Source organism: Cucurbita pepo, chromosome 11 (assembly GCF_057944985.1).
Source record: "Cucurbita pepo subsp. pepo isolate OVF chromosome 11, ASM5794498v1, whole genome shotgun sequence".
In the NCBI taxonomy this organism is placed as follows: Eukaryota; Viridiplantae; Streptophyta; class Magnoliopsida; order Cucurbitales; family Cucurbitaceae; genus Cucurbita; species Cucurbita pepo.
Window position 1 is genome coordinate 14,774,086 of NC_141808.1, and position 14,024 is coordinate 14,788,109.

Here is a 14,024-nt window from a genome sequence, read left to right on the forward strand (position 1 = left end):
CTCATATCTTAACAATAAAATATTTTTGAAAATACAAGAATATCGACCCGACTTTTAAAAGTATAGAAGTTTTTTTTTTTCAAAGAGTATAACCGTTGTGCTGCATTTAGGGGCCTGATTCTTATATAATACATATACAACGGGTTCACATTGAAGGTTTGAAAGAATCTGACTTGGGCACCAGACCTGTACTCGTTTGATCTTGGGAAGAATGCTTTTTCTAAGTCTCAGTGCTTAAAATAAGTGAACTGGTGTCGAAATCAGGGCATATTCGTGTTGAAATTCACTGATGTTTTCAGCCTATCTTAATAAGTTAGTAATAACGCTTTAGACTGATTAGCTGCCAGATCAGATTAAGTTGATTACAGGCTGATTTTCTTAGATTTGATTATTAGAGTATGGGAAGAGATTCTACGGGATTTAGTCAGAAGTTGCTTGAAGCTAACCCTAGTTCCATTTCCGTCTGGACTGTAAACTCATTCACAAACGCGCATTTTCCTTCCAAAATTAATTATATAAATATAAAAAGAAAAAATGTATAGATATTTATGGTAAATTTAAGAAATATTTGTTAGTTGTTTCAAAATAAATGCAAGTAAAAAAAAAATGTGTTTTTTATATTTTCGGTTTTTAAGATATAAAATTGATTTTTTTTTTTAACTTAGAATTTAATTATTGTATTAAAAAAAATATAGTTGGGTTGAGTTTAGAAATTAAATTAATAAAAATATAATTAAAACTTTGTCTAAAAATACTTTTTAAAAATTTGTAAATAAATGATTCTTAAAGTTTGAAGAAAAAAAAAAAAAAAACCTTTATGGTTAATTTTGAGTAAATTTAATTAATATCTCATTTAAAAAATATAAAAAAAAGTTTTAAAAATTTAATTAAATTAGCCTATTTATTTTAAAATATAATTTTAGGGAAAAAAAAAAGACAACTGTTGACTCAGTCAGCCGTGAGGGGTAATATAGTAGTTATCTACTCGAAGATGTCAATGATCGTCGTCGGCTTCAAGAGAGGCGCTTGCTGTTGCTTATCAGTCCTCCGTTTTCCTCCGCTTAACGCGTTCGAGCCTTCCCCGAAGATTTAGTTGTGTGTGTGTTCTTTTATTCATCTCAGAATCCATTTCTAATTCCGGGCTTCACTGCTTTGTTTTAATTTCCTCCCGCTCTCTGCGCGCCATGGACTGAGCTGACGATTTCTGGTTGTGGTGAGTCTCTTTCATTGACTAGTTTAAGCATATGAACACTCGTAATGTAATCATATTTACCTGATTGATTGATTGTTTGTTGGTAGTATTGGAGTTGTATGATTTGGATGCTGGAGTTTGAAGGGGTGGGGATTTTGTTTCTGCTTGCTTGACATACATGAGTTTGTGTAATTGACTGTTTCAATGGCCTGGGATGATATTGGGAGGATTGGGTATGGCGTATGGGCTTTGAACAAATTGAAAGAAGGGAAGTAGTTTTGTTTTTTAGGGTTTAGTTTATGGAGAGTGGGGGTGATTTTGTTGCTTCTTATGTTGAGTATCATTTGTAATCTTGATATCACCTGATAATCCAGGAAGCCTGGTTTTTCGAAGTGATTTCTCTCGAAGGGTTCGTTGAGAGTCCCATGATTACGATCTTAGTTCTTTGGTTTTTATTTATGATCAAAGTTGTAAGAAGTGATGGGTATGGGACTCTTTCATCTCCTAGCCTGCAAATGTATCGATCTAATCAGTTGTAACTTGTGGGTTTTACTTTTCTAGAAAATTGAAGCGCGTTTTGGAAGCAAACAGTTAGAATGTGGAGCTTAGGAAAATTGCTGGTTAACACAAAAAAGATAGGGTAGTCACTGGTCAATTTATTATACCAATTGGTGTTCATGCGTGGTAACTCCTATGTGCTGGTTAACACAAAAAAGATAGGGTAGTCACTGGTCAATTTATTTTACCAATTGGTGTTCATGCGTGGTAACTCCTATGGCATATGTTATTACTGTAACGGCCCAAGCCTACCGCTAGCAGATATTGTTCTCTTTGGGCATTCCCTTTCAGGCTTCCCTTCAAGGTTTTTGAAACGCGTCTGCTAGGGAGAGGTTTCCACACCCTTATAAGGATGCTTCGCTCTCCTCCCCAACTGGTGTAGGATCTCCATTCACTCTAGCGCGTTGATCATTCTTTGATAATATGTACTTCAACATATAAGTCCTTGGAAATTGTAGTTTCATATTATTTTTGTTCGAAGTATGGGCATTGAACTTCTCCAGTAGCCAGTGACTATACGTTTGTGGCTAATGTGAACGGTATCTATCTTAACATGTTTTTCTGCATGAATTCAGATGCTTACAGAAAATGTTTGATTGTGGTTACAAGTCACAACTGATGGGTGGTCAGCGAGAAAAGTTTGTGAGGTAAAGTGGCTCTTATTTTGTTCCATTTTATTATTTCCCCTATGCGGGTGAAGATGGCTAACAGTGTACTTCCTGCAGTCGTGAAACTTTTGAACTGTTCAATAAATGTACAAGTTTGGAGTTTAGCCGTTGTAGCTATATAACGCAAACGTGTAAAGAAAATCTTTAAATATGCATTGGAAGATCGTTGAAAAAAAAACAATTTGATTTCAAATTCCAAAAAATTTGCTCATATATTTGTTTGTACACATACATTTGTCATTTTGGAAAAATAAACTATAATTGATGAATCAAACGGAAATGGATTCCGTGGAAGGCGTTGTTGAATCATCGGTGGAAGGAGGTGGACAAACTTGTTAAAAAATTGTTTTTCCAATGTCTTCCTTTTAATATAGTGATGATTGAGGACTTTTTATGGATGTTACACAATATAAGACTTAAATCTGACATGCTTTTTCGTTTTGATTATTTATTTCAAGGTTGGATGACTTGGACTCCAGATTGTCATCGCCTTCTGATAGTGGAATGAGAAGATGTGGTTTTAATATAGATGGATTTAACCGTGCAGTCAATGGAAATGATAAGTCGTCTGGATCCTTTAAGAGAGGAATGAGGAAAGGGTCTGAAGGACTTAAATCAATTGGTCGATCACTCAAGTTTGGAGTGTCTCGAGCTGTATTTCCAGAGGATCTTAAAGAGTCAAAGATGAAGATCTTCGACCCTCAAGACAAATTGCTCTTATTTTTCAATAAACTTTTTGTCATATCATGTTTTTTGGCAATATCTGTGGACCCACTGTTCTTTTATGTTCCTGTTATTAATGGAAACTCAAACTGTCTTGGCATTGATAGAAAGCTGGCAATTACAGTGACAACATTGCGGACAATTATTGATGTTTTCTATCTTGTCCACATGGCTCTCCAATTCCGGACAGCTTATATTGCTCCATCATCTCGGGTGTTTGGGAGAGGTGAACTTGTGATTGATCCTACACAAATTGCAAAGCGATACTTGCGGCGGTATTTCATCATTGATTTGGTGTCTGTGCTGCCCCTTCCACAGGTATGGACACAATTAGCTATTTTGCTCTATATGCATTTTTTCTCCGTTTCTGAGATTTTCTTCTTTATGTAAACAATTTAAACTTACCACCTTGTTTTTTTAGGTAAGAAACGAAACTTTCTTTAAAAAAGTGAAAGAATACAAGGGCAAGCAAAAAACAAGCCCTCCTCTCTTAGATTTCTCAACATCCCTTAAAATCCTACTATTACACTCCAATCAAATACCCTAACGAAATAGCAAAGAACACCCTACTCTTCCCTCCAAAAGTGGAGTGCACAACCACCACCTCCAGCAAAAAATGCTCATCCCTATTCTGAGCCCTACACTACCGATCCTAAAGGTAGTTCACGAATTTAAACTCGCACAACAAATGACCCAGATCCTCCAGATGCCTCTTGAGAATGCCCTATTGCGAAAGTAAGACGAATGGGGAATGCCTTCAGACACTATCCAAGGAATTGAATCTATCTAGTAACCTATCAAGAAAAATCTTATGGGACCCTTGTTTGATTGCTCGTGTATATCCCTTAGGAAATGAACCACATATACCAAAAATCTGAAAATATCAAATGTGCCTCTAACTGTTGGGAGTTGAGGGAAAAAGTTCCAAAATCAATGGAAACATAAGCCAGCGAACTCTGTTTCTAGCTTTCTTTTTACAAGAATGTTTACATAGAATGCACCAGTTCGGGTAGATAGCCTAGAGCCAAAAATCTCTTGTGAATTATGTAAAGCAAGAGATCATATAAGATTTTTCATTTTTTCTAGTGGCTTTCATTTCCATAACTTATAGGAGGTAGGAGAGAGAAATTGATAGTCAAATGTAACGGAACCTTGTAACAATGTCATAGAGAAAACCCTGCCCTTTTCAAAATTCCATGTCAATTTATCCAGCGGAGGGCATTTTGCTGTTTATAATTTTGGAAAAGTGATTCCAATCTTCTTAGTCATCGACTCTTAGAGGCCTTCTTAGCTCTATGCCTATCTTCCTCTTCGTTTATCCCACATCTCACAAGTATAATTGTTTTGCTAAGTAGAGAGACCCTAGATCCTAGGGAAGCGACATTTGAGAATTGAGATGTCTCTGCTAATCTAGTACTTATTCCAAAAGAAGGTGCTAATGCCATACTTGTAATAGGAGAGATATTATTATGAACATACCTTTAAGCTTCAGGATGCAAAACCGAAGGCTTCTCAAGCTAATGAATCTGCATATTGAGGGAAACTTTTAGATGCACTTGTTGAGTATTTGGCTCAAATCACATCTTTCCATAACAAATCATAATCTTCATTAATCTACTAGGAAAGAAGAGCCATGCTTTTGTCCTTGGTTCTAGCTAGACCAAAACTGTCGTTCCAAGTTGGGGAAGCAACTATCTTTCAGTTGGTAAGTGTAATTCCCTTTCTTCATATGTGTCCTCCTAAAGAAAGTTCAACAGCGTTCTATCAATTTTTGTACAGATTTTCCTCGGGGCAGAAAACATTGAGAGATAATAGGTTAGTAGGCTTAGAGGGATTGCTGGAACGAGGGTGAGCTGGCCACCTTTAGAGCAGAATGTGTCCCATTTGCTAAGCCTCACTGATTTTTATTTATTATTATTTTTCATGATTGGATCTTGGGAAGGCCCAATTATGTACTGGGAAAGGATTGCATTAGGCAACCCCATAAGGAGGCAGTCTTTATTTCTTTTGTATTTAGGTTTACGTTAGCCATAGTTGATTTAGTTATATTCATCTTGAGCTCAAAGATAGCGGAAAGGCTCTAATGATCAGAAGCAGAGGAGGGTATTTAGGTTTATGCCAACCTCGGTTTTGATTATCTATTTATTAGTAGTTTATTGCTGTAAATATTGTTTGGAGAAATTCTTATTTTGAAACATATCTTTTTAATTGATAAATCATGATTTCATTGAGGGGGAAAAAAAAAAAAAATGAAAGAATACCACAGGGTCAAACAGGGGCAAACAAATAAAGGGCCCAACAAAAATAGTAGCCTGAAAGGAGCCTAATGGGATCTAATCTATCTGCCATTTATTGAGAATTCACAATCTTATATTCACAGTCCAATTTTCACACTTCCAGTAATTCTCGTGAGTTTTGCTAGTAAGACTGGATATTGAGAATTGATCTGCCATTTATTTATATGCAGATTGTGGTTTGGAGATTTCTTCAGAGGTCAAAAGGTTCCGATGTATATGTGACAAAACAAGCCCTTCTTTTAATTGTATTCCTACAATATATCCCAAGATTTCTTAGAGCGGTACCATTGACTTCAGAATTGAAAAGGACAACAGGTGTATTTGCTGAAACTGCTTGGGCAGGTGCTGCATATTATTTGCTATTATATATGCTTGCAAGTCATGTAAGTCCCTCCTTTTCCCTCTGCAGTTGGTGCACAGTTTGTTAAGAATTTTGCATTTAATTTTATTTATAAATAACTGTTCCAGGTTATATTGATTATTTATTTATTTATTATTTTTTCTTTTATGGAGTTTGTTAATGATTGGTAGTTGGACATAAGCAGCTCAATTTTGACTTTCCTGTTAAGAATCAATAATTTAAGAGAATTTTAGTTTTGTACTATCTGTGCTTTGCTCGTAAGGTGGAATTTGACCTGAAGGTTTTAAGTTCATCAAATTAAGTCTTAAACTTGGTTAGTCATTAAATTGATACCTCTTTGTTGACTTTTTCCCCATTTTTTAAGATTTGTGGCTAAGTTTGAAAACCCTTGTCTGTATGACACTATAAACGTGAGCACTTGTTTTTGTAATGTTGGATTTGTTTTGGATGGATATGGACATTTTGGTGTTGGGCTGGATAACCTTTTTGCTTATTGGTTTTATTGCTTTGATTAATTGATTGGAACTCCTTTTTGTTGGACTGGTTTTTTTTTGTGTGTGTGTGCCCTGGTGTACTTAGTCACCGTTTTCTATGAAAGCTCGGTTTCTCTTTTAAAAAAATAAAAATAAAAATAAAAAGAAACCTAACAGTTAACAATAATTGACTATGCTTGAATACTTCCATTATTTTTATTAAAATTAAAATAATACTTTTGGTATAAAATTATATTGAATTATTAAATTAAAATTGTTCTCAAAAGTTTAACGAAAATTTGAAAACAAAGAAATAGTTTTTTGAACCGTATGTGTTTATTTACAAGTTGGCTGAGACTTCAAGCAATAAGAACATAAATCAGTTATCAACCAAATTGAGTTTGTTTTTACCTTACTTAAACATTGCAGATAGTTGGAGCATTATGGTACTTGTTAGCTGTGGAACGCAATGATACATGTTGGCAGAAGTATTGTAAGGCCCCGATTTGCAGGAAAGATTTCTTATATTGTGGTAACCAAGGCATGGAAGGTTATGCAACTTGGAACCAGACAGGTGTGGATGGCATTAAGTCAAGTTGCAAACCTGCTGATGATAATGATCAGTTTGATTTTGGAATCTTTAAACAGGCTCTGTCCTCTGGTATTGCCGCATCTAAGAGTTTTATCGTTAAATATTGTTACTGTCTGTGGTGGGGGCTACAAAACTTAAGGTATGTATTACACTATGTAAATTAGCCAGTGTACTGTGTCTGCCATGTATATTAAAAGGCTGTCGTTCACCAGGGAGATTTTTACTATATATGCATGTACCTCGTGCATCATCCTTGGTCATTCCTATGCATTATGCACCCATGTTCATGTAGAAAAAATTTGTGCATCATGTACCGAGGTTTGTGAGAAGTTCCGTTGTCAAATCTATTGTAGTGTCAATCTGCAAGAAAATGAACATCAAAGTTGATACGATTGGTAACTATACCTTTGGTTATCTTTTTTCGCCTTATTGATTGGACCAAGGTTGAAAAATTCTCGTCTATGTGCCCAAGTTTTTGAATGTAGTGCTTTTATTTATTTTATTTTTATTTCAATTCTCGGCAGTACGCTTGGGCAGGGGCTTCAAACAAGCACGTACCCGGGTGAAGTGATCTTTTCTATTGCATTAGCTGTACTTGGTCTCATCCTCTTTGCTCTTCTTATTGGCAACATGCAGGTAACACCATAGTTTTTTGGGTCACGTTTTACTTGATTGGAGATTTTTCATATAGCTGGCTCCTTTTTGTGGGCTTTTCGTTTTTGTATGCCGTGTATTGTTACATTTTTTTCTCAATGAAAGTCTAGTGTTCTTATTAAAAAAAACACGCCCCTAATCCAGCAAAATCCCATGTTTTTCCTTCCATATTGTTAGTGAAAAGAGTGAGTGATTGAATGGTTGATGAGAAGATTATATTATGAAGAGCAAGAAGACTATATATATATACACAGAGAATACAAAAAGATATTTAGAAAATCTGGTGGTAACAAACCAGTAAACAAATCAAAAACTAAATCAAACAAAAAACTAAATCAAACAAAAAACTAAATCAAATCCTAACTTAGGAGATTTAATCAAATACTAACTGACAGCAATCTAAACAAACGCGTGATCTTTAACACTCCTCCTTGTTTAGATGCTGTGAACTCCAAGTTTTTTTCCGAACACCCATCTTACTCTAATTATCTTTCTGTTTAGAGGTCGATCAACCAACTCCTAGGTTTTGTTTTTCTCGATCACCGAAAGCTTCTCCTTTGACAAGTGCATCATCAACCAAAGCATCTTGTCGTTCATCTTCCGACTCTTCTTGTCGTTCATCTTCCGACTCTTCTTGTCGTTCATCTTCCGACTCTTCTTGTCGTTCATCTTCCGACTCTTCTTGTCGTTCATCTTCCGACTCTTCTTGTCGTTCATCTTCCGACTCTTCTTGTCGTTCATCTTCCGACTCTTCTTGTCGTTCATCTTCCGACTCTTCTTGTCGTTCATCTTCCGACTCTTCTTGTCGTTCATCTTCCGACTCTTCTTGTCGTTCATCTTCCGGCTCTTCTTGTCGTTCATCTTCCGGCTCTTCTTGTCGTTCATCTTCCGGCTCTTCTTGTCGTTCATCTTCCGGCTCTTCTTGTCGTTCATCTTCCGGCTCTTCTTGTCGTTCATCTTCCGGCTCTTCTTGTCGTTCATCTTCGGGCTCTTCTTGTCGTTCATCTTCGGGCTCTTCTTGTCGTTCATCTTCGGGCTCTTCTTGTCGTTCATCTTCGGGCTCTTCTTGTCGTTCATCTTCGGGCTCTTCTTGTCGTTCATCTTCGGGCTCTTCTTGTCGTTCATCTTCGGGCTCTTCTTGTCGTTCATCTTCGGGCTCTTCTTGTCGTTCATCTTCGGGCTCTTCTTGTCGTTCATCTTCGGGCTCTTCTTGTCGTTCATCTTCGGGCTCTTCTTGTCGTTCATCTTCAGGCTCTTCTTGTCGTTCATCTTCAGGCTCTTCTTGTCGTTCATCTTCAGGCTCTTCTTGTCGTTCATCTTCAGGCTCTTCTTGTCGTTCATCTTCAGGCTCTTCTTGTCGTTCATCTTCAGGCTCTTCTTGTCGTTCATCTTCAGGCTCTTCTTGTCGTTCATCTTCAGGCTCTTCTTGTCGGCTCTTCTTGTCGTTCATCTTCAGGCTCTTCTAACATGCTACCAAAGATTAAATTGTTTGGTGCATTAGAAATCTGATTCACCTTCGTCAGTTCTTCCCAATTCCATTGCTCATTTCCAGCAAAATGAACATCGCGGCTCACAATAACACGACTAGTGTGTGGTTGAAAAACTCTGTAAGCTTTGGATATAGTGCTATAACCAACAAATATGTCAGCTTCTGCCTTTTTGTCAAGCTTGTCACGCTTGACCAGTGGAATGTAAGCACACAACAGTGTTTGCTGTTTTTGTTGAAATTCGAGGTTTCTAAAAAGGGATGGGATGAAAGTTGGACTTGCTGCTGGTCGATATTCGGGGAAGAGTCTACTGGACTTATACCGAACACCGCAAGCGTTACAAAGAGTTTTTGATCCCATTGGTCCTGCTCTCCATTGTGGTGTCTTGGTTATCTCACAATGCATACGTTTTCTTACTGATTGTGAAGATGGCGAGCTTTGGTTCCCTGTCCCTGCGTCCAAATGGAGCGAGCGAAAAGGACAATTTGATTTTCTTGTTTTTGGTATTCTGTATTGGTTCCCTGTCCCTGCGTCCAAATGGAGCGAGCGAAAAGGACAATTTGATTTTCTTGTTTTTGGTATTCTGTATTCCCGACGCATTACCGTGCTTCGGCATTTTGATCAAAGGCTGGGACTCGCGAAGTTCTCGGCATCGGACGGGGCCTTCGGGGCAAGCTGCAATTGTTGATCAGGAGTGGCTGTTTCGGTGACGGATGAGGCAGGGGAAATGAGCTGAATTGAGCTCTGATACCATGTTAGATGAACACGACTCTCCACAGTGGTATGATATTGTCCACTTTGAGCATAAGCTCTCATGGCTTTGCTTTGGGCTTCCCAAAAGGCCTCAAACCAATGGAGAGAGTATTCTTTGATTATAAACATGATCATTCCCTAAATTAGCCGATGTGAGACTTTCGTCATCCAACACCTTCCCTCGAACAAAGTACACCTCCCCTTAATCGAGGCTCGGCTCCTTTGGAGTCTTAGTTATTTTTTACTATGCCTTCGAGGAGGCTTGACTCCTTTTCTTTTAGAGTCCTTTGTTCGACATTTGAGGATTTACCAATCTATTGGCACGACTAAATTTTAGGGCATGACTCTAATACTCTGATACCAATTTGTTAGTGAAGAGAGTGAGTGAGTGATTGAATGGTTGATGAGAAATTATATTATGAAGAGCAAGAAGACTCTATATATAGAGAATACAAAAGATTATATATATAGAGAGTAATATTTAGAAAATCTACTTAAAAATCCACAGAAAATCTGGTAACACACCACTTAACCGATCAAAAACATAAAAAAAAGCTAAATCAGATCAAAAAACTAAATCAGATAAAAAAAATCTAACCACTTAAGTTAGATCAAAAAACTAAGTCAGATCAAAAAAACTAAGTCAGATAAGAAAAACTAAGTCAGAAAAAAAACTAATTCAAATCAAAACTAAATCAAATCAAAAACTAGATCTAAATCAAATCAAAACTAAATCAAACCGATCAAAAACATCAAAAAAGCTAAATCAGATCAAAAAAGCTAAATCAGATCACTAAGTCAGATAAAAAAACTAAGTCAGATCAAAAAACTAATTCAGATCAAAAAAACTAAGTCAGATAAGAAAAACTAAGTCAGATCAAAAACTAAGTCAGATTAAAACTAAATCAAATCAAAATCTAAAATCAAATCAAAACTAAATCAAATACTAACTGATTTCTAAATAAACACATGATCTTTTAACACATATCAATTTCAACAGTGCCTTCAAAGACACTTAGGAGTCTTTGTAGAATGGCGTCCCTGTCCCTTCCCCTTCAACGATACCTTCCAGTCTCCTAAACGGGATTCCAATGAGAGTTTGTTCCAGTCCATAGTTATTTGACCCAACATGGACAACCACTACCCCAGGGATCATTTTCCCGCTGCCTACCCCCTCGTACTAGCTTGGGTTCCCACATCGGTCGGAGAGAGGAACTAAGCATTCCTGTGTGGAAATCTCTCCATGACGATAAGTAACGAGCCAAAACGGACAATATCCGTTAGTAGTGGGCTTGGACTGTTACACCCTCCCTCTTATATAAACATTTGATTATGTTTTCTCATTTCATTGAATTTGAATTTTCAATTTACTAGTTCCGGAGTAATTTGCTGCCAAGGATACTGCTTCATACTATCAATTTGATGTTGTTTGCAAGGCACTGGTAATTTTGAGTTGGGATTTTTGAACATTTGAATACTTGTCATCGTTACTGAAACCGCATTAAACTTTCCCTCCACGGCTACCACTTCAATCTATAATCTAAATAGTTGTAGATCCATTCATTTTCGCAGTTCATTTAATTGGTCTTAGTGGCAAACTTTATTTTGTAAGCTAATGCAATTGTGGCTACTGTTTATATTTTCTGAACTAATGCAATTATGGCCTCTTTAGTATTTTGTGAACTGATGCAACTTGTGCTAACTTTTTGGGTGGTTTGGTTGAAATGGCTGTAGGATTTTTTTTACAATTTGGCTTGGTGTGTGAAGTTTGTGTCTTTTCTACTGCCTGAGCTCCTTGTCTGCTTTTTTTTTATTTTTATTATCTCATTTTTAATTTAAGACCATTGCTGATCTTTTTTTGTTAACCTAGACATTTGAACTACAATATTATGTTCAAGAGTGGAAAAGAGAAAACCATGTTGACATTCCGAAACTGATGGTAATGTTATTATGACAGACTTATCTTCAATCTCTAACCATAAGACTTGAGGAGATGAGGGTGAAAAAGCGTGATTCGGAGCAGTGGATGCACCATCGCTTGCTGCCACAGGAGCTTCGGGAGAGAGTCAGGCGTTACGATCAGTACAAGTGGTTGGAGACCCGTGGGGTGGATGAACAGAGTTTGGTTCAAACTTTACCCAAGGATCTTAGGAGAGATATTAAGCGGCATCTTTGTCTTGCTTTAGTAAGAAGGGTAAGGTTATTGCTTTGACTCTTTTTCTTTGTTTGGTTGGTTTATTCATATTATTATTATTTAGGCAGGAGTAAATTCTTTCATTATGTACAAATATTTAGCACAACCTCCAAGGGTGGAACTAAATTTCTTTAGAAAAGTTTCGATAGGAATCATGGATCTCCACAATGGTATGATATTGTCCACTTTGAGCACAAACTCTCATGACTTTGCTTTGGACTTCCCAAAGGCCTCATACTAATAGAGAAGTATTCCTTACTTATAAACCTACGATCATTCCCTAAATTATTCAATGTGGGACTCCTTCCCAACAATCTTCAACAATCCTCTCCTCGAACGAAGTACACCATAGAGCCTCCCCTGAGGTCTATGTAGCCCTTGAACAACCTCCCCTTAATCGAGGCTCGACTCCTTTCTCTGGAGTCCTCAAACAAAGTACACCTTTTGTTCGACACATGAGTCACTTTTGACTACACCTTCGAAGCTAGCAATTTCTTTATTCGACACTTGAGGATTCTATTGACATGACTAAATTTGGTTCTAATACCATGTTAGGAATTACAAATCTCCACAATGGTATGATATTGTCGACTTTGAGCATAAGCTCTCATGGCGTTGCTTTGGACTTTTCTAAAAGACTTCATACCAATGGAGATGAATTTCTTATTTATAAACCCATGATTCTTCCTTAAATTAGCCAACGTAGAACTCTCTCCCGACAATTCTTATTATTACACTACATATGAAATATTCTAACGATATCTACTACAATAGTGCAAATTCAAAGCGTGGTACTACATTTCTTTAAAAACTTCCAAATGTATATAAGTTCATGATAACCGTTGAATTTGTAGGCTTCAGTTTGTAATTATTTTCATCCTAGGATTGTTTTGCCCTCTGTACTCTGTTAATATTTTCATATTCCCTGATGATTTTTAGGTTCCTCTGTTTGAAAACATGGACGAAAGGCTGCTTGATGCTATTTGTGAGCGGCTGAAACCATGTTTGTTTACGGAATACACTTACATAGTTCGTGAAGGTGATCCAGTTGATGAGATGCTTTTCATTATACGTGGTCGGCTCGAGAGTGTGACCACGGATGGCGGGCGGAGTGGATTTTTCAACCGTACCTTTTTGAAAGAAGGTGATTTTTGTGGTGAGGAGCTTTTGACCTGGGCTCTAGACCCGAAATCTGGTTCGAATCTTCCAACTTCTACAAGGACAGTAAAGGCTATTACAGAGGTTGAGGCCTTCGCCCTTGTTGCTGAAGAGTTGAAATTTGTGGCCAGTCAGTTCAGGCGCCTTCACAGTAGACAGGTACAACATACCTTCCGATTTTACTCGCAGCAATGGAGGACCTGGGCAGCTTGCTTCATCCAAGCAGCGTGGCGTCGGTATTCCAAGAGAAAGTCTTTAGAACTTCGTCAAAAGGAAGAAGTTGCAGCAGAAGAATCTGAGGGAGCTCAAACTACTACAAGCGGAGGATCTTATAGTATTCGTGCAACGTTCTTAGCTTCCAAATTTGCTGCCAATGCTCTCCGTGGCGTTCAGCGATATCGGAACGCGAAAAGCGCTCAGGAATTGATAAAATTGCAGAAGCCTCCAGAGCCAGATTTTACCGCTGATGATGCGGATTGATTTGTTGTGTAATGTGACAAAAACTGAATGCATTATTATGTGCCTCCTAGTTTTTATTTTGAAACTGATTAGATGGGCTAAACTTAATGTATTGTAGATGTGATTGTAGCTTGTAACTTGTAAAAAAGGTTACTGAAATCAATCCTCAATCTGTATTTTGTGCTTATATTTCTCAGGCTTTCTACATACAGGTTGGAAGCTAATAGGCAGACGAATTTGATTAGAGAATCTGTTCGGTGTTTGTTTTGTGGTTGACTGACACTAAATTTTACGAGCATTCATATTTCATATAGACAGATGTAACTCCAAAGCCGCATGCCCAAACTCGACCCTCGTCAAGCCTATGTTCAATGTATATCTTTCTTAGTGAGTTAGTAGATGCACTTTCCTCCTTGGTTGCCTTGTCTCAACCCACTTTTGTCTTGTCGCCAACT

The 14,024-nt window shown here is 37.3% G+C and overlaps 1 protein-coding gene across 1 annotated transcript; it reads left to right on the forward strand.

The window, feature by feature from the left end:
• The first annotated feature begins 964 nt into the window (after nucleotides 1-964).
• LOC111804717 (putative cyclic nucleotide-gated ion channel 5) lies at nucleotides 965-13,756 on the forward strand. Its single transcript, XM_023689477.2, has 8 exons — nucleotides 965-1,213; nucleotides 2,326-2,397; nucleotides 2,877-3,459; nucleotides 5,609-5,821; nucleotides 6,702-7,003; nucleotides 7,389-7,500; nucleotides 11,716-11,952; nucleotides 12,892-13,756. The coding sequence occupies exons 2-8, from the start codon at nucleotides 2,339-2,341 to the stop codon at nucleotides 13,588-13,590; spliced, it is 2,205 nt and encodes a 734-aa protein (XP_023545245.1). The 5' UTR covers nucleotides 965-1,213; nucleotides 2,326-2,338; the 3' UTR covers nucleotides 13,591-13,756.
• The last annotated feature ends 268 nt before the right edge of the window (nucleotides 13,757-14,024 follow it).

Coding starts and splice junctions, on each gene's coding strand:
- LOC111804717 (XM_023689477.2), top strand. CDS start 2,339: ATGTTTGATTGTGGTTACAAGTCACAACTGATGGGTGGTCAGCGAGAA. Junction 2,398..2,876: donor CAGCGAGAAAAGTTTGTGAG/GTAAAGTGGCTC, acceptor ATTTATTTCAAG/GTTGGATGACTTGGACTCCA. Junction 5,822..6,701: donor TATATATGCTTGCAAGTCAT/GTAAGTCCCTCC, acceptor TAAACATTGCAG/ATAGTTGGAGCATTATGGTA.